Genomic DNA, 20828 nt, shown 5'->3' on the forward strand with positions numbered 1-20828 from the left:
TTGAGTACTGCTGGGCTTTCCCAGGCCTGTGATGTGGTGAAAACAAGAGAACACAGCTCATAACCAGCATCTCCAGTTGCACCATCACCTGATATCTCATGACAGGACCATTGTGCTTCTGTGCATTTTGAGTAAGATAAAGTCCTTGGCTGCAGATGGATGAGCCTTGCTGCAAACACTTGCTCTCACTGGCTTCTGGCATAAATTCCACATGGTGTCTTTTCTCCATGAAAAACTCAGGGTCTAAGACTTGATGGACACCAAGCAACATGGCTTTTCTGCTTTCACTCCAAGCCAACAGCATTCTGTGGCTCTCCGGGATGGGTAGGATCCCTAAAGGTAGAACTTGTAACCTACCAGGGGTTGTGTCTTCTTCTTGGAAGTGAAGAGGGCAAGACACAACATTGAGTCCTCTGCATTGGAGGAAATGGCTCAGCATGTTAAGGACACCAGTCACCTAATAGCTTCACAATGATAATAGCCCCCAGTCTCCTTACCAGAATCTCCAAAGTGCTTGCCACTTCTTGGTGACTCAGGATGTCATATGTACCAGTATGATGCTCAGTAGAATATTCACAAAGCATAAGTCCATTTGGCCCATCACGCCAGAGATGGTAATTAACATGGCCTTAGAAGATGAAATGCATATACCAATCATCGTATTGTGACATCAGGTCCATGTACAGTCAGGTGCTCTACCGTTGAGCTATACCTCTGCCAGATCAATGTGAGTGACTGCAGCTTCTTAGTCCTTCAAAATGAGATGAAGCAGATATAGTGGCCAAGTCGAAGACCACAGAGCCGTGTAACTGAGCCCAGTCTGCCTGAGTCGATATGCCACAGTGAGTCTGGGGCTATCGGCACTGTTCTTGGTTGCATTTTGCCTTCCGCTGTGATTCTTTGTAGGCTTTCTGTAAGAATTGGACTAGGAACGTAAGTGATGAGATCAACAGTACCATCTCAGCTATATACTTTATGGTCCAAAAGATGGTAGTCGGATCCATTGTTGCCCTGGGGATTACAGCACTGATGTTAATTCACTGATCCGGCTGAAGCGGGGTAAGAGAACAGTTTCAAAGGCTTCTTCTTGGACCCCACTCATAGAGTAACTCTCATCATGTTGCTCCACCACCAAGCTTCAGCTTGCCTTCCCATGGCACAGGCCCCTACGCTACAGGCCAAGACACCAGTACAAAGTCCTGGCCCCTGCCAAGAATTCTTATTCCAATTATCCATTTGAGGCATGAGTAAATGGCTGTGGATGAGACCCTGTGGCTCAATAAGCTGACTGTGAAGAAACATCCATTTATGTAAAACCCCACTCTAACGGGATAGTGACAACAGTGCCTTAGCTCTAGTGTTCACTTGGTCTCTATGTCCATCTGTCCTTGAAGTGCCCAGATTTCCTCTCTGTTCAGTTGCCACTTGAGTCTGTGACCACAGGTCCCTTTGAGAGAGTTCATTATCTATCGTCTTCCCCCTGCTAAACTGCTGGTGTCTCTAGGAACCTGATCTCATCCCCTCCTACTGTGCTCCAGGACAGAAAGCTGACCTACTGTGCTCCAGAACCGAAAGCTGGCTCATCAGACACCAGTGTGGCTGCCCCCTGCCTCGTTCATTCACCTTTGACTGTTTTCTTCTTGGCTTGTTTTTTATTGTATAAGCGGAGCAATACTCCTCTTGTTAGCTGCATGTCCCCTTGGGATTCTGCATTTTATTAAGCATCTCCATAGCTCTGTGTGAGTGAGGGGCCCTGGCTGCACTTCCCCTGTGCCTCTCATTCTGGTGGATGTATCTGGCTTGACTTGGACAGTTACGCACTCGGCTGCCTTGGGAGTCTTCTGTTATAGGGATCCTGTTCAATAATAAAAGCTTCTACCCTGAGCACCCACCTACACTGCTTCTTATAAAAGCCATTGCTTTTCCTAAGTGTCCAAGAGCCAATCACTAAGCGTATCAGCCATAGTTGCTGGGACCCTGTCCACAGAATAAGCCAAGCACGCATCATAGGAGAGTGTGCCTGTGTTAAATCACCTCTCTTTCCAATTCTATCCCCCTACTCTTCATCCAGCAGCAGCGTGACCTGTCCCAGTTTGCACTCCTACGCCCTGGTATGTGTGAACCGGTCTACAGTGCCTTCTTCTTTGGTGGGTTCAGTCCAGACTAGGAGATAACATGACCCTATCTTTCCCTAGGCAGTCAGAAGACAGAAATAAGTAATGTTGTGTGAAGAACACATGTTACAGTTGCATCTTCTCAGAAAGAAGTGTGCTATTCTTGAGCCCAGAGCATTCATAGAAGTATAGAGACCTAAGATTCCTTAGGAAAGTTCATCCACCGAAGTGCCCCAACTCTCAAAGAACCCCCGTTCCTAAGCAGATAGACCCCTGACTTCGGTATAACAAACTTGTGGGTGTTAAGAATGAAAGTAACTCTGTTACGTTCCTATTTAAAACCTGGATCCAATCCTTAGCTGGATCGTCTGCAAGAAATGAAGGTTTATGTACTTACCATGGGGTCTTCTGATGCCCCTTTCCTTAAGTCGGTGTGGTAGGGGATCTCTGGGTCTTGCTGGCCAGCCAGCCTAGCCAAAGAAATGGCAAATGCCAAGCCCAAGTAGATAAGACAGAGAATCGTAGAGTAATAAACCCCAATGTCCTGTTTTGGCTTCTGCATATGCATTCAACACACACACACACACACACACACACACACACACACAGAGAGAGAGAGAGAGAGAGAGAGAGAGATTTTCTCTCAGACAAGACCTCAGTCCAGTTAAATACAGAACCTTGGATAGATCTTGGTATATGCATTTATAAAAACTCCTTAGGGGGTTCTAGTGTGTAGGCATGGTGGGAAACCACTGCACCTTCATCTTTCATGTTCTCTCTCCAACGTGACCAGGACCGTCCGCAAAGCCTGACATAGTCTTCTAATAAGTCCTTATTTCTGGACCTCTGAAAGTTAGGCAGGCATAGCCATCTGCCTTCCAGACACTATCTCCACAAGTCCCAGCATGTGACATGGGCCTTACACCCTCAGAGTCCACTTCCTCAGGTCAGTCCCAGCACCAAGATAGAAAATAATACGTACAGAATGTAAGTAAGAACATGCTTTGTGGGAGGGGTAGTGCACACCTGTCCAGCGCTGGAGTGTCCCAGCATTGGCCAGAAAGAGGAGCCTAATGTGATAGAGCTGTCACAGCTGTGACTCCCGGAGCATGATGGCCCCCAGAGCTGTCCAGGGCTCCCCAACCTGCATCTGCCTGTTGTACTTGGCTGACCCTAAGGGGACAAATAAAGACAGAGACTGTGCAAGAGACTTCTGTCAGCTCACTGACCGTTCCTGAGGAGGGGCTCGGCTCCTGGCCCTCAGAGGACAGCAATCTCCTAGCAGTTAGTGGCCTGAGAGTCAGGATCTCAGAGGGACATCAGATGTGTGTGGCAGCATCCACTGGAGTCACCTGGAAGCAGCAAGATGGGAGCTGGGAAGGGAGCTGAGAGCAGCAATGCGGTCCCTCTGAATTCTGGGGCTCAAGAGGACAGACAGGAAGAGACTGAAAAAAATCTCAACCAAGTCAAACAGGACAGATGGCAAGAGCCTGAATGCCAGCCAGGGGATGTCCGCTTTGTCTCTCTCTCAAACAAAAAAAAAGACCATCAAAGGTTTTAAGGAAGATTATTTGGGGGTTGTAAGGAGGCCACACAACCCCAAAGGAGTCGCAATTTCCAAAGTGTCTATTTGGCCGCCTCTCCAGCAGACTCCTCTTAGCTGACCCTAGCCAACTCAAATACACACACACATACACACACACACACACACACCACCCCCTTCTCCAAATCGGTTCCCTTCAAATTGTCACTCCCCACAGGGCTGCATTCATGCATGGGTTCTAAATAGTCCCGCTGTTCAGCTTTAACGAGAAGTAATACCAATCCCCATGTTTGCTCAGAGAGCACCATATTTCATCAAACCAGAGGCCATGCAGGCTCAGACTACTGTCCGAGACAATGTTCTGTAATCCTGGTTTATTCACATGTCACGGGTATTTTAGCAAAACAGAAATGAATGGCCCTCGCCACCCTAGGAAGTACGGGGAAGGCTGGGTTCCCGCCCAGGGGAAGTCGCGCTTTCCCTGGCCAGGGTTCTCAGAGTCGCTGAGTCTGATCCTCTGAGTTTTCCCAACTTACAGAAAGAGAATTTTGAGCTGAGGAGGAGTCACAGACTGGGTAGTTATTTCCCCATAAAATGTGAACTCCACGGATGGATTTTGCCAGAGCAAAAATAAAATCTGTCATTGATTATAAAGTCCTTTGTGCTTGTTATTTCACAGATTTATTACACTCTGGCCTGGCAGCCAGGAGAGGCCCTGAGATTCTTGTCTCTAGCGCCCCACAGCTCATGCCCCAAATGGGGACAGGGACTTGCTGGCGTTTTCTTTTGTCCTTTAAGGGCCAAGAGCTTTGGAAATTTAGATGAAGAGCCGTGAATCATGCCACAGACACAGGGATAACAACAGCTCTTTCTGGAGAGCTAACACTAGCTAGCCAGGGAAACATATCCCTTCCCATTTAGCTTTTAGCAGTGCGCACCAACAAAAGGGATTCCTCTGTGGAGCTTTTCACCATGTCTCCCTCTGTCTGAGTCCACTGTGAATGTGCTAGGACCTCTTTCAAACCCACCATGACAAGAGCGGTAATGATGCTATCAGTGCAATTTCCTACCATCTCTCATTAGAACATTACCAATAAACCTCACAATGTTCTGCTCGAGTCCATGTTTAGAACTGAAGAAACTGAAGCTCAGAGAATGCGATTAAGTTGCCTAAGACCACACAGCTGAGTAATAGTGGCAATGGGACATGAACATAGCCCCCAAATGGCTTCACAGGGCCACATGGGTGCTCTCACTTGCAAGACTGCGTTGACACAAAGCCCAAGACACTGCATACCAGTCCTAGGGGTGAGCCAGCCTTTCAGGGTTTAAGAGGGGCTGTGGTGCTGTCCCAGAGCAACAGAGCTGTTTAGAATCACAAACTGACTCAGTGACAGAGAAATTGAGTAGGACCATCAAATGAGGGCAGGAAGAACTTTTCATTCGCTGTCTACCCTGGGGAGCGATTTCTAAGAAACCATGTGGTCCTTGCTATTTAGAGCTATCAGATTATTCCCTGCTATATTGAGGTGTGGGCCTTCCAATCTCAGGGATTCTTCACCCCTTTCCTCACCATCTTCTGAGTTAAAGACAACCCTCCTCCGCCCCCCCCCCCAGAATGTGTGGCACAGAAGACCGGAGGCTGAAGTCCCCTAAACTAGTGTCCTGTCTCTAGAGAGGACACTCCAGCAAACGCGTAAAGTCAAGAGCCTGCTTTTAACAGAATGGTCCCCCTGCCCCAAGAGCAGAATAACTGCGTGGGAAGCTATGGAAGCAGGGAATTAGAAGACTCAGATCCATAGTCAGCCATCTCCACTCTTATTATTCTGAGCCACAGCCTGAGCTATTAAAAACAAAACATGTTCATTGGCAAGCTCCACAATTAGCCTCATTTCCACGCTCAAACACTGTTCAGCACGAGCTGCGTTTGCACAGATTGCTTCTTGTCTGTGCTTTGCTGCTTACAGTGCTGTGCTGGGAGCTAGCGAGGATGTGACCCAGTGGTAATCTGAATTGCTTCACCAAACACATTTTTATCCCATCATCTCGGCCACATGAAAGGGGGCCACAGTGCTCCAGCGTTCAGAACTTTACAGTCCTGCTGTTCAGCAATAAAATGAGGCAAGAAATATTAGCCGTCGTCGCTGGCTGATGCCTTAATTCTTTCGAAACAATGTCAAAGAATCTGTACCCTACAGGTTTTAGAGCCTGCTAAAGCCTGACCCTCAAGCTGGCTTGAATGGAGCCAGAATGGGTTAAGGAGGGTGAGGAGGCTTTAATGGACAGGGATCCGAATAGCCCAGCTTGTGCCGGCCTCCTGCAGACTCCCCTCCTTTTCACAGACCTTGATTGTGTTGGCCCCAGCAGAGACAAAACTACCCCTGAGAAGAGGTTACCCCCAGCTGGCACAGGTCAGAGGCATTCTGGGGGAGAGGAGAAGAGGGGGTGGCAAGGGGAAATGAGGGCACATGGGGAAGGAGGGAAGTGAGGTGGGGGAAGACATTTATAAGGGAGGACGGTCTGGTCCATTTATGAGGAGCGATTCAGCCCCAGAGCTGGGAACTGATGGGCTCTCAACTCCAGTCCTTTTGGGAAAGCCAGTTCACAGAACAAGTGGGAACTGTATACGAATGGGAAGTTGAATGTAATGTGAGTTAATTTTCAAAATACTACGTATTTATACACATAATAAATGCCACCCCTCAGCGCTTCCAAAAACTACAGGCCAAAGTTTCATAGGTCTGGGTAGGATGGATTCTAATATGATAGTCTGAGATTTAAAAAAAAAAAAAAAAACTATAAATAGTCGTTTTACGAAGCGACAGAAGGCTTTTCCAGGAAAATTTCGATTATTGCACTGTGATCCCTCCAAAATAAAGTAACTATTTTGGCTCCCAAAGCCCAAAGTCACTAGATAAGAGGAACATTGGGTTCACGAGAGTGCAAATTATTAGCATGCAGCACAGAGAAGAGTGTGGGCTTGAAGAGGGTCCTGTGTCTCTAATGTGAGTCGCAACTATTTTGAGGGTCTAATGACATTTTCAGGTGGGTCTGCTAAGACCATGTGAATGGAAAACAGATATTTATGTTACAATTCAAGACAGCAATGAAATTACAGTGGAGAAGTAGCAATAGAAATAATTTTATGGTTGGGGGTTACCAAAACAGGAAGAACTATATTAAAGGGTCACAGCATCTCGAATCTAAAGAGTCCTTCATGTTTAGGTCCCTGGACTTCTTTCTAGCCTGCTAAATTCTGTGGACTCCTCCCCTAAAGAATGTTTTTAAATGCACAAAATGGAATTCCCAAGTTAACAGAGAAAACCAACAGTACTCTAATATATAAAAATATCTTATAGCACCTCTGCAACATGACAATAATAAATATTTTATTTCATTAATTCCTTAATTAGCAGGACCCAAGACTTATTGTAATTTCAATAGTGCTTAAGCAAAAATTTTACTTTGGGAAATCTGGAACACCTTCCCTGTCAAATGAAAATATCTAACTAGTGTCTATCTGTGAAAAACCACAGCACTCCCCACTATGACTGCTTGCTTGTTCGTATAACATTAGAAATTACTATGTTTCAGTTAAAGTTGGTAAAAATGAACAGATTTTCCCCCACCAGGACCCCGAATTCTATCTATAGGGAGGTAACTTTGCTAGAGTGAAGCACCTTTGGGGCTGCCCTTCTGCCCCAGGACTAAGCTGCCCCAGCAGGGGTCAGCGACACCCTACACCAGCACTTCACTCAGAACTCTTTTTCAAGAAAACTGTGGGCTTTTTCTCCTCTCTCCCTGATGCTTTGAAACTTTTTACAAAGTAAATTGAAAGCATGTCCTTTTCTTTTTTTTAAGCAATCCTGTCGGACGTTTTTTACGGACCTTTCATGTATTTCTTCAACAAGTGGAAACACCTTTGCCAAATAAAGGGTCAAATTTACCTGATGATTCTAATTTTGTGTTTTGATCAAGATCTTGCTTCCATCGATTTAGGTAGGTTGAGCTTTGGAAACACACACACACACACACACACACACACACACACACACCTTCTGTTGTTAAACCGCTGGAGCTCCTGTTCCCAAGACTGCACCTTTGCATTTTGAGCACACACTAGCTCAGAGACAACTAGGCACACATGGCCTCTGGGGTCCTCATGGGGGAGCTGTCATCTTCCAACCACATAACCATAGCATGCCATTGCAGGGACAACCCCGCAGGCGGGCCCCCCTCCAAAGCCCGCCCAGCCCCCGCGACGCCCTGGCTCAGCTGCAGGCAGCGACACTCCGGAGCCGGCTGCAGGGCTAGTCTCCGGCTCTCGGCGGGGGAGCGGGGAGCGCGCCCGCCCACACCCACGGCCCCCACACTCGTGAGCGCACACCCCAGCGCGCGCGCGCCCGCACACCGGGACTCACGCACAACACACCAGGGCCACAGACTGGCTCTTGGCGGCGGCGAGTGGGGACACAACAGGATTTCCCCACCCCACCCCCGAAGGCGCTGTCGGTCACCTCGCCCCGCCCCGCCCCTCGAACTCTCCAGTCCCGGCGCCGCTCCGTGGGCTGCAAAGTTTGCAGCGCGAGGCCGTCAAGGGAGCGCGCCGGCGCGGGCTCGGCTGAGCTCCACGCGGCTCAGGATAGCCGTGGTCGCTGGCCCGGCGGCGTGGATGCTCGGCGCACAGCACTGCCACAGAGAGCCAATCCCGATACCTCGAGTGGGGTCATCCGGGCTGTCCGAGTCCCACAGGGACACTCCAGCCGCGGACGAGGTGCACAGCCAACACTGAGCCCTCCTTGTCTGTTCTCCTGGGCTCAGACCCTTCACCACCGTCACTCAGCCATGGCTCCAGGTCCTGCTCGGATCAGCTTGGGGTCCCAGTTGCTGCCCATGGTGCCGCTGCTCCTGCTGCTGCGGGGCGCAGGCTGCGGCCACAGGGGCCCCTCATGGTCCTCACTGCCCTCAGCAGCTGCCGGTCTGCAGGGGGACAGGGACCCCCAGCAGTCACCCGGGGACGCAGCAACCGCTCTGGGCCCAGGCGCCCAGGACATGGTCTCTATACACATGCTCAGGCTCTATGAGAAGTACAACCGAAGAGGTGCTCCACCAGGAGGAGGCAACACAGTCCGAAGCTTGCGTGCCCGGCTGGGTAAGTAGAAGATGCACCGGGAGTCCTAATCCATCAGTTCTCTTATCTGTCTTCTCTGTTCCTTCGCAGCTTTCTTCTCCCTTCCTTTCTTGTACTGACTTTTAATTCATCCTTCCACTGACAATCCACTCAGTCCCCTGTACCAGGCCAGAGCTTGCAGTGGGGACAAGTGGTACTTGGTGGCAGACCTCCTGTCCCTGGGAGCTTGCACAACTGCTGGACAACGATCAGCATATATACTCAAGGCTTTAGGCACAGAATGGAGATGGGCATGGACTGAGGACCATCCGTGCCATAAGTTGTGCTGGCACTTGCTCTATGGGGGTCACAGGGAGCATGCTCAGAGGGTCACAAGGCAGCGCCAGTGGAAGTGCCAAGCACGGAGCCCAGATAGGAAGCTTGATTCGGATAGCAAGAAAGCACAGAGCACTAAGAGCCTGTGACCTCAGGACGGAGAACTTCAGAAGAAAGGTCTCAGAAAAGGTCCAGAAGCACCTTGTCCAGGTTCTGGTCCGTGCCCCACTTTACTCTCTTCACACCTAGGGTTGAACTTGACAGAGGCCACTTGACAGAGGCTCTCCCCACCCTCTTCTTAGGGAAGGTGGCTCTGAGAACCTGCCCACTAACTTTGGGCTGAGAAGCCCTTGCAAACCCACCCCCCAAGTGCAGAGTGCGAGTGCGAAGGAAGTGAAGTCTGAGAAGCAGGTGGTGAGAAGACCCTGGTTGTCATGGTGACTGCTCATGGTTTCAGAAGGCCTTCCAGAAAATGTGGGCAGGGGTCTCCTGCAGTCCTGTTTGGGAGGAGGCCGTTCCCCTGGGAGAAAAATCCTTCAGTCTGCGGTCTTCTCTCCCAAGGTCGATAGGAGCAAACCTCGGCCAACTTTGAGGCTGACCTGTACAGTCTCTGTCTGGGCTTCCCACCTGCTGCTCACTGGGCGCCATCTTGGCTTCCGATTCAGACAGAACATGGGTAAGGGGGTATCTCTTCCAGAGAGCAGAGCCTTCGTCGTACCAGGATGTGTTCCTAGGTTCTAGGCCAACCCTGACCTCCCTGGAACCTTTTAGTCAATGCCTGGCATTCACCTCTGGGGAAGCTTTCTTAAAGTAAGCCACTTAAGGAACATTTGGCACGATTGACTTAAATCATTAGAGCTATGTGGACTTGTTTGTACTCTATAAAATGGGCAGCACACAGCCGCATCTCCCTTTCTGGGGTGGAAGAAAGATGAAATGGAGTAACACTGTAAGTCCAGAGCCCTGGCCAGATCGGGTAGTGTTGCGATGCTTGGAACAGAATGTTCTGTGATTGGTGCTTTCCTATAGGCTTGAACTTGACCTGCGTTGCCCATTAACTCTTGCCCCTGGAACCTTGAAGTGCAAACAGAAAGGTCGTCGGGGTCACCACTGCAAGAAGTGAGCGTATCCCACCGGGCACAAACATCTGCTGCAGCCCGGGTATGGAGGGGTACAGTTCTGTCTGTTTTCACCATACCAAGGTGATAAGACTTCCTAGCACAAAATAACAGTGAACATTTTATTGGCCTGGGGAACTGTACCTTAAATCCAGCACTCCCATTTCACAGATAAGGACAGAAAGACAGATCAGGGGAGAAAGTTGTTGCACATAGGAGGCAATGACAGCTGTTCCCACTGCCACCCTCTCTCCATCAGAACTAAGCCCAGAACCTGGGAGCAGAGCGTCAGGTTGGAAGAGACAGGTTTAAGGAATCAGAATTCTGGTGCAGTCCTGAAGTGTCTAAAAGCACCCTTTCACTTGGATCCCTGATGCAAACTAAAGAGTGAGTTCCAACCTCAGCAGTTACCGTCGGTGTGTTATGGGACATGTCTCCTCCCTGTTCTGAGCATGTTTTCTTGTGTGTACGCAGCCGAGGTGAGTGGTGAATAGAAGGTAGATTCGTGTCTGGCATTGGTCAGAGTTTGGTTGCTTGTACCTTGCCTAGACGTATCTGCATTGCTTCATAATTAGTCTCAGATGTTCCTGCCACTTGATCTGGAGAGCCGTCTGTTGGGGTGTTGTGAGCAGAGCACAGACCCCTTGCCATGGCCCTGATCCTGGAGCCTGCTAATCCCAGCAGACTCCACAAGGCAGGTTTCTGCTGCCTCCCCAGGGTAGCACCTACTCCCCAAACCTGTAACAGCTGTTTCACCCTCAGCTGCAGGAGGCTTAGGTCTGAGTGTGAGCTAGTCTGTTGGCAGTTCTCAGACCCTGCCAAGGGACAGCACTTCTCAGGACTTCTAAGTGTTTCTTTCCACGTCTAAATTGTGACTCCCCTCCTAACTGATAGCAGTTTTAAGGGAACTCAGAAATGGCAAGTACTTTGAACAGTTCTTGGTATGTGCTCATTTGCAATTTATTAGTTTTTAGCTAGATCAAACCAGCTCTCCTTACCCTCTTCCACTCCTCCCTGAAGTGCACTTTGTTCCCTATTAGCCCAAATCTGTGGAGGGAAAGCCTTTGAGCCTGATCCTAAGGGTTTAGGTTAGACCACCATTTCCCTCCATACTCCCAATGAATGATCTATGTTTAATCCCAAGCTTGAAACCTACCAATGTCACACCAAGCTAGTTTTCTTGATCTCCCAAACGCAGCTGTCAAAACCACCAAGCCAAACTCATTTCATTCTCCAGTGCGTTAATCCTAGTTCTGTTACTTTAGCAAAATACCAGGAGTTGGGTAACTTGTCAGGAGGAACAGGATTCATCTGGCTTGTGTTCAAACATGATGATAATGGTTCTGGTGGTGAACTCCGGGGTTATTCCTCAGTGTAACAGATGCGTCCTGGCTGGAAGGCTTGTGAGAAGGGCTGGTCAGGAGGCAAGACAGAGAACCAGAAAGCAGGGGTTGAGGGGGTGCAGGTAGCCTTTAGCTAGGTGTGACAGCCGCTCCCTTGGGAACTAAGTAGAGTCTCATGAGAGAAGTATCTGTAGTGACCTAATGATTACCCATTAGGTCCTACCCCCTAAAGATTCCAGTACCCCAAAATACTGCCACACTGAAGACCAAATGTCCTGCCTTTGGAGACAAAGCCAAACCCAAAACATATCATGGGGCATTTCCTAAGCATTTCATTTGGAGGACACACAGATGCATAGAATATTGGTTTCACCCCAAGTAGCTCATGAGGACCAAAAAAAAATAGGGCTGTGGGACAGATGTGATAGGGCAATGGCAGGCTGAGGGATCCCCAGAGGTAGCACTAACAGCGAGAGGACAGGGAGGTTTTCACAGCCAGAGAAGACCACAGCAAGCTAACGGGAGGGTGGGCTATAGAAGTGAAACCGTCCATTTTGTAGTGGAGCTGTTGGATATTCGGTTAGGAGGACACAGGGGAGGCAGATATGCAGGCTGCAGGCAAACCCAGAGAGCCTGAATTTTGCGTATGAGAATGGAATGATATCCAGCAGGTACCCCTGATGGGGCAGGGCGCAAAGAGAAAGGGAAGGAGCGGGCAAGAGAAGAGGAGGGAGAGAGAAGCCCTTTATTTATTTATTTTTTTTTTGGTTTTTCAAGACAGGGTTTCTCTGTATAGCCTTGGCTGTCCTGGAACTCACTCTGTAGACCAGGCTGGCCTCNAACTCAGAAATCCNCCTGCCTCTGCCTCCNGAGTGCTGGGATTAAAGGCNNGCGCCACCACGCCCGGCAGCCCTTTATTTTTTAAAGGCTCAATAACAAGCATAAGTTATTCCTAATCACACATCCAAAGAGAAGCAGAGTTAAAATAGTATTTTGCAGAACTTTTCAAGTCGTACACAAAAGAAAATGGACATATGTCTACAGACATATGTACACATGCGGGCATGTAGCCATTAACCTAATAGGTTGTATTTTCTGCATGCAAGTATTCCCCTCTACCATTGACATTGAGATATCTGCTGTGCCCTTTGGTGTCGGCGGTTCTTCCCAGGAAATGATCTCTACCTATGGGTTTTGCTGAGGGTCTTTGCATAGTGGGGATATTAACCCTTTATTTCTCATAGGTGATGCTTTTGAAGCACATGTATGACATTGAGAGTTGACAATTATAAGGTAATCGCTACACTTGAGACCAGGAAAGAAGGAAGCCATGATGGAATGGTTGCAGCATCTACAATGACAACAGTGACTGGGGGTGCTTTGAAGTTCGAAGGGAGAAAGGAAGAGGGAGAATTCTCTGCCCCTGTTGGAGAATTAGATGGCTTAGAAGGACCCCTACTCGAAAGACCCTCAAACAGATACCCAACACAGGCCTGGCCTGCTTCTCCTCTGCTGACAAGGGACTGGCCCTCTACTTCCTACCTCCAGCTTACATAGAAGTTCGCATCTTCTGCATGATGTGCCCACTCTCTTGGGCACATCATGACAATAGACAGAGCACACTGGGGGAGCAAAGGCATGTGTTTCAGGTGAGGGACACCCGAAGACACACCTGATTCTCCTCTCAGCAGCTATAGGACTCTGATGAGTGAAGAACTCTCCCCCCCCCCTTGTTTACCATAGCAACGGAACCACCCTGACCCTGTCCCTTCAGGTGTTCCTACAGTGCAGGAGATGCACTAGGAATCCCATTGCTCACACCTGTTTCTGAGCAGCAGCTCTTAGGCTCATGCTAGGATCTAGAGATAGCCACATGCAGCAAAGCCCTTGTCCTCTTGGGAAATGTGTTCTGGAAGGATACATAGTATCAAACAAATACACATCAGGGTGTTAGGGATGCCCTGAGACAAAGTCAGGGTGGACCGTGCTGAGTGGGTCTTCAGCCACAGGAGCCAAAGAGTGATACCATATGAGCAGAGGTCTGGAAGAGGCCTGACTGATGGGAGAGCCATGAAGGCACAGGCACCATTCCTGACACATGCCACTCATAGGAAGGCCAGGAGAATGGACCTGGGTTGGGGAGGAGAGAAGTAGTTGGGATGGTTGGCAAGGATCGCAAGTGGGAACTTAGTAAAGGATGGAGTAATTTGTGGCAGGACCTGAACAGGAGAAGTATGCAATTTGAAAATTCCCATACTCTAGTACCTTGCTTAGACAGGGCTCTGTAAAGCCCTAATGTGACCAGTCCCCGAGAAGAATTATGCTCATTATCATTCTGTGTTCCCAAGATGCTTCCAAGCACCTTGACTGCCTTTGTCAAGACTCCAAGCCCCACACTGCTCAGCCAGAGTAGACCATTTGCAGATGTTTATTGGGAAATGGGATGGATAAATGGAGGAAACAAGGAGGGAGGGTGTCTTCTCATTGGCTATGAGACAGGAGCCACAAGGCTATCGCACAGTGTATAAGACAGAGAGTGTATCGCACAGTATATAAGACAGAGTATTGCACAGTATATAAGACAGAGTATTGCACAGTGTATAAGACAGAGTATCGCACAGTGTATAAGACTTCTCTTGCTTTCTCCTTGGTGCCCTCTGCCCCCACCTAGCTGGAAACATTAGAGCTGCTCCAACTGTCAGCCACAGCCTGGAGCTCCTGACTTGCATCCGTGCATGCATATGCCTGTGTGGACCCCCTACTCTGGGGATGGGGGTGACCCAACTGAACCTCAGCATCTCCCACAAGGGAGAGTCTTTTTGAGAAAGTTGCCCAATGAGGGGTGAGCTCCCTCTGCCTAAATTCATCCAAGCCTAGTGTAGTAGCATCCTCCCCTCCCACCTGGCCTATGGAGGATCCTCCCCACACTGGACCAATGAGCAGGATAATTGACAAAGCAATACTTGGACTGGATCGAAGGCAAACACAAGCTGCCAAGTCAGCTGTTATAGAGACCAAGTGGTAGTGAGAATGTTTGAGTGTGTATAGAAAACCCTTGCTCTGGCATCCTTGATCCTAAGCATACTGCATGAGCCATTTCTTTAACCTTTCAAGGGTCAAATTAGCTGAGGAATCCAGTCTCCCTAGAAGAGTAATGAAAGAATAATGCAGAGTGTGATGCTTTCCTCTAAGGCCTGGAACTTGTTTTTTAGGGCATTTTCCAGCTTAGGGGTGTATACTACAGATTGTGAGCTTCCCTGCAATAGATCAGTGACCAGAAGGCAGAAGGTAACACAGGCTCTCCCCTCGGTGTCTACCTGCATGCCGTGCAGGAGCCCCAGGCCACGGCCAAGAACAGGGAGACTTCTCTGTAGTTTCCAGCTACGTAGTTCTGCACATTCACACTCCTCCTCTGAGATGAGAGCTTTGCCAGCTTCCCCAATATTCATAGCCTGACCCCACCCCGACATGCCCGTTAGGAGGTCGTAGGACTCCACATCATGGCACTCCAAGCCATAGAGTTCTGGGAGGCCAGATTTAAGCCCTCAAGACAAAATGTCCAGGTAGTGAGTCCATTTTTGGAAAAATTTTAAATGTTTAATGTTTCATCATTGCTTTCTGTTTATGTGTGAGTCTCTGTACATATTCATGCATGTCTTGTACTCAAGGAGAGCAGAGGAGGGCATCAAGTCCCATGGAAGTGAAGTTACAGGTAGTCATGAGCTGTTGTGTAGGCACTGGGATCCAAACCTGGGTCCTCTAAAAGAGTAGCAAGTGCTCTTAACCACTGCGCACCTCTGCTGCTCTAAGCCAATAATTCTTGAAAAATAATCCCAGCTCATCCTCCGCAATTGGCTGTCACGCGACTGATCCGTCTCTTGAGGAATGTAACACCTCCTCAGTACACACCTTCTGGGCTTACAAGCTCCGATCCTCTCCCAGCTGTACCAAGCAGGTAGAACTTTGGTTGGAGAAGAAGGAGAAAAATCACCCAGCCACTCTGGTCTTCTCCTGGTCTTCAGTGGAAACGACAAAAGACCTTCTCTCCCCGTCTGAAACCTAGAGAGGGCTTCCTCATGGCAGAGAGTTTACCTTGCTGCCAAGGCTGGGGTGATGCCAGTGGCTCTGGGGAACACCTGGTGGAGCCAGGAGAGGAGACTTCCGGCCGCCTCTGGAGAGCACGGGGGAGGCTTTTTCCAGACGCACAGCAGATGCACTGAGTGTGCCAGACCCTCCTCAGCTTGGCCTTGTGTCTCCAGAGGGCAATGTGAGCCTTGGAGTGGAGTGACATACTGTTGTCCTCATATTGCTATCTCCTTGAAAAAACATTTTTTGGGGGGTATTTGCTTTTTTGTCAAGACAGAGTCTCACTATGTAGCTCTGGCTCTCCTGAAATTTACTATGTAAACCAGGCTGGCCTCAGATTCAAAGAGATCCACTTGCCTCTGCCTCCAATATTATATTATATTAATATTATATTACTGAATATAGTAATAATAATAATAATAATAATAATAATAATAGCATCAATTTAAGCAAAATAAGTCCTGGGACATAACAAATACCGAATTTTTATCCTATATTACCTTAAAAGGTGCTAAAACTGCAGCAAGAAAAAAGTGAAGATCTCCCGTTTCACCTCATTTGGAAGTGTGATCACGCTCATCAGAAGTTGCCTTTAGAAACTGCATAGCCCAGGCGCTGTGCAGATACCTGAGGCAGGTCCTGTAACTAACCCAAGCTATCAATGAGCTCTTAGTGAAGTTGTCAGTGCTGCTCAATTGCTCTTTGACAGCCAGTGAGGGGCAAACAGGGAACAGCGGGAGCTTTAGTGTCTTATATACACTTGATCATCACCCTCTGTCTCTCCCCCTCCCTCTCTCCCTCCCTCTCTCCCTCCCTCTCTCCCTCCCTCTTCTTTCTCTTTCTCCTCCCCCTCCATTTCTCCCTATTTCATCTTGATTCCTCTCAACGGGATGAAAACAACCCCTTCCCTTTGGATCTCAATGGTGCAAGTTCATGGAGGGTAACAAAGGGGGTTGTCACACCTTCCGGGTGAGGACTGCAGGGCGGGAGGAAAGAGAAGTCAGCCCTACTAGAGTGCCGGGTCAGTAGGAATCTTTGCTCTCCCAGTTCTGAGCAGAAACTCTAGAAGAGGGTGAAACAGGTTGTGGTTTGTCTTTCCCTTGCAGAAGTGATCGACCAAAAGCCCGTGTATTTCTTCAACTTGACTTCCATGCAAGACTCAGAAATGATCCTCACAGCCGCCTTCCACTTCTACTCAGAACCTCCACGGTGGCCCCGGGCTCGTGAGGTATTCTGCAAGCCCCGAGCTAAGAATGCATCCTGCCGCCTCCTGACCCCAGGTCTGCCTGCACGCTTGCACCTAATCTTCCGCAGTCTCTCGCAGAACACCGCCACTCAGGGGCTGCTCCGCGGGGCCATGGCCCTGACACCCCCACCACGTGGCCTGTGGCAGGCCAAGGACATCTCCTCAATCATCAAGGCTGCCCGAAAGGATGGAGAGCTGCTTCTCTCTGCTCAGCTGGATTCTGGGGAGAAGGACCCCGGAGTGCCACGGCCCAGTTCCCACATGCCATATATCCTTGTCTATGCCAATGACCTGGCCATCTCGGAGCCCAACAGTGTAGCAGTGACGCTACAGAGATATGACCCATTTCCAGCTGGAGACCTTGAGCCTGGAGCAGCCCCCAACAGCTCAGCTGATCCCCGCGTGCGCAGGGCAGCTCAGGTGTCTAAACCCCTGCAAGACAATGAACTGCCGGGGCTGGACGAAAGACCAGCGCCTGCCCTGCATGCCCAGAATTTCCACAAGCACGAGTTCTGGTCCAGTCCTTTCCGGGCACTGAAACCCCGCACCGGGCGCAAAGACCGCAAGAAGAAGGACCAGGATACATTCACCGCCGCCTCCTCTCAGGTGCTGGACTTTGACGAGAAGACGATGCAGAAAGCCAGGAGGCGGCAGTGGGATGAGCCCCGGGTCTGCTCCAGGAGGTACCTGAAGGTGGATTTTGCAGACATCGGGTGGAATGAATGGATCATCTCACCCAAATCCTTTGATGCGTACTATTGTGCTGGGGCCTGCGAGTTCCCCATGCCCAAGGTACTACTTCTGTCTCATCCTATCTTGGCTCTGTCCCAATTGGCCTCCCCTCTACCTGCCTGACCTGTTTTATCTTTTACAAAATGGAGATGATGCATCTCCTGTCTGCAGAGGCAGAAACAGAGATGTCCCCATAATGTTAGGATTTATTTGGTCTCATGGTACTTTTTTAAGTGTTGGCTTTGATTTTTATTTTATTTTATTTTATTTTATTTTATTTTATTTTATTTTATTTTATTTTATTTTATTTTATTTTATTTTATTTTATTTTATTTTTCTGAGACAGTGTCTCTGCAGGTATCCCAGGGGGAGGGGGATGTTCCGGGAAGCGAGGAAGAAACACTTCCTTAGAGATTGAGTCAGTGCTGCCCCCTGGTGGACAAGCCAGGTATCCAACGTTTGGACCAGGGCTCTCCTGTTTAGCCTGACCCCAGTGATCACATTGCTTTGAGTGTCGGTGGCTCTCCCAGTGAGCTGTCCCTGGCTTGGCACATTCAGTGGCCCTGAGCTTTCACCTTTCCCCCAGGCTGGGTTAACTCCGTCTGTCCATGCCCCTGTAGCAGCCTGTGTTGCAGTGGGCTGGCCCAGTCAACCCTCAGCACCCACAACAGTGTCCATCTCACTTAACCCTGCAGAATCCTCTGTGGTATGTCTTCCAAGAAAGAAAGTCAGTTCATAAATCCAATTTGAACCTCAATAAACAGACAGAGTGGGAAACCCCAGGCCCAGATTTGGGCCATATAATCTGTCTGGAATTAAGGGGTTTTTCCTCATCCATGCATGCACAAGAGAGAGGAAGGGAGGCAGCTGGCAGAGAGAGAGAATCAGCTGAGGGGCTTTGCATGGGACCAGGACAGATGTGGGCTCACAGCGGCTGCTTTATCAGCCTGGCTTGCTGCCTCCTCACCTTCAGAACGCCAGCTAAACCGCACATGTGCCGGTGTTCTTGCCCCCTCTTGCTGCCTCCCCTCTCCTGCAACAGCACAGCTCTAATCAGCCAGGCAAGAGTCGATCATCCATGACCCGGCTGGCTGCGTTCATCTTTTCAGAGATGAGCAGTTTCCAAGCCAGACCACTTCCTCTGTGAGACATCGTGAGCATGTTTCTTAGCCATTTTAAGCCGTGGTACCTGTGTCAGTACAATGAAGGTCGTGTTGTCAATATGCATTAATAAGACGTCAAAAGGAGAATGTCTGAATGCTGCACCTGTCACCCCAAGTCAAGCACATATTGAAATGCCTGTCTGTGGCCCGTGCCACACCAAGCATATCATTTTGGTTTTAACCAGCTCACTCTGGAGGCATGTCTGCTGGCTGGGTGAGGCATAGTTCTAGGCTTTCCCTTGCAAAAGTCTCCTTCCAGCTCCAGGTGCTCTTAGCAGGCGCCCCCAAGTGGCCAGTTTCATGTAGCAGATCAAATATCCCATTTAGACTGGAATAAATGGGCAGCTCCAGGAGCACCAGGACTGAAGCCTGTGACAGTTTCAGAGGAACCATGCCAGCTCTGGCCTTTTCTTCCAGGCCACCCCTTACACGGCCTCCTTCGAGAAGCAGTGATAGACCGTGTGCTCTGAGCTAACTCATCCAACAGATTGTCTCATCTGTTTTCTCATCCTGCAGATTGTCCGCCCATCCAACCATGCTACCATCCAGAGCATCGTCAGAGCTGTGGGCATTGTCCCTGGCATCCCAGAGCCATGCTGTGTTCCCGACAAGATGAACTCCCTTGGAGTCCTTTTCCTGGATGAGAATCGGAATGTGGTTCTGAAGGTGTACCCCAATATGTCCGTAGAGACCTGTGCCTGTCGGTAAGATGGCTTCAAGATAGAAGGCAGACCTGCTTCATCCCTGGCCTGCAGAGTGGAGATCTTGGAGCCAGGACTTGACTCGGGGAAGTTCCAGGTGCTAGTCAGAGCTTACAGGCAGCCCTGCTGTGACTAAGAAAGATCTGTCCACCATGCCGCAATTCTTCAGTTCTTCCGTGCTGGTGGTAGCTCTGTAAAGACGGGTTGAGTTCCTGGAAGAAATCTGGAATTAACTGTGGTCTGCAATTTGCCCATCATCTCTGCCCACATTTTTCAAGGTCTAGAAATAATGTGTGTCCTCAAATGTCAACTCCAGGCATTTGTCCTCTCAAAACCTAGAGAGACTATGCAAATAGGGGCACTCCCCTCCCCATGGCAGTTTAAATGCTATTTTAAAACCCTCAGGCTGCATTCTAGAAACAGGGCCTAAACCATGGCGTGAGGGGTATTTTCTCTTACGTTTCACTACACATGCTTTTATACATGCAATATGCATATGTAATCAAGATTGATTTCTTCTTTTAATATATGTATTTCTATTTCAAAGCAAAATGGAGAGAGTTGACCCCATCCCCCACAGAGGTAATAGTGCAAGTTAGGTGTGGGTTGTTTAAACATGTGTATGGAAATAATACATACAGTAATATGTTGGAATACTAAAAAAAAGTAACCAAGATTTTATATTTTTGTAAATTATACTTTGTATACTGTAGATTGTGAGTGTTCTGTGTTTTTATGGAAAGCTAATAAATTAAAGGCGCAGTGGTATCTGGAAAAACTGAATGTCACCATTCCACAATATCAATTATTCCTTCATCAAGTCTGTAAATCCCCATCCTGGGCTAGGATTAAAATGGAATATGGTTCCAGGATGTCACAGATACTGTCCTAGAGTTTCCCCATATCCCTAACCTAGTTGATTGGCAGGTGTCTGTGTCAACTTCTGTATTAAGTGACAGGAACAGGTAAGTATAATAAAAGCAGAAGGAAATTTGACCTATGTAGTTAGGAAATATCTCAGGAGCTCCACAGTGCAATAGGAACTGGAAGGGCCAGATGATCTCCTTTGTGTCTGTGGAATACACAACTGTCTCCCAGAATCCCTGTCCCCAAAGGTCACCCCAAGTGACTCTACTATGAACAGCATCGGTGTGATATTTGCTTTCCTTACAGTGGTTATTCCAGAAGTCCTGGGTTGGGCAATTGTTAAGGAGGAAACAGGTGCAGTCTGAGACAGATGCACTACAGTCCCTTCAGCCAGGGAGGCACAACATTGGCCAGGGACCTCACCACAGAGACCTACAGCTGCCAAGGCTTGCTAAGAAGGGAGGAGTTG

The 20828-nt window shown here is 48.9% G+C and overlaps 1 protein-coding gene across 1 annotated transcript; it reads left to right on the forward strand.

Moving 5' to 3' along the window:
- The first annotated feature begins 8165 nt into the window (after positions 1–8165).
- Positions 8166–20270, forward strand: Gdf10 (growth differentiation factor 10). Its single transcript, XM_021203373.2, has 3 exons — positions 8166–8809; positions 16757–17688; positions 19308–20270. The coding sequence occupies exons 1-3, from the start codon at positions 8503–8505 to the stop codon at positions 19497–19499; spliced, it is 1431 nt and encodes a 476-aa protein (XP_021059032.1). The 5' UTR covers positions 8166–8502; the 3' UTR covers positions 19500–20270.
- The last annotated feature ends 558 nt before the right edge of the window (positions 20271–20828 follow it).

Source organism: Mus pahari, chromosome 8 (genome assembly GCF_900095145.1).
Source record: "Mus pahari chromosome 8, PAHARI_EIJ_v1.1, whole genome shotgun sequence".
NCBI classification, from domain to species: domain Eukaryota; kingdom Metazoa; phylum Chordata; class Mammalia; order Rodentia; family Muridae; genus Mus; species Mus pahari.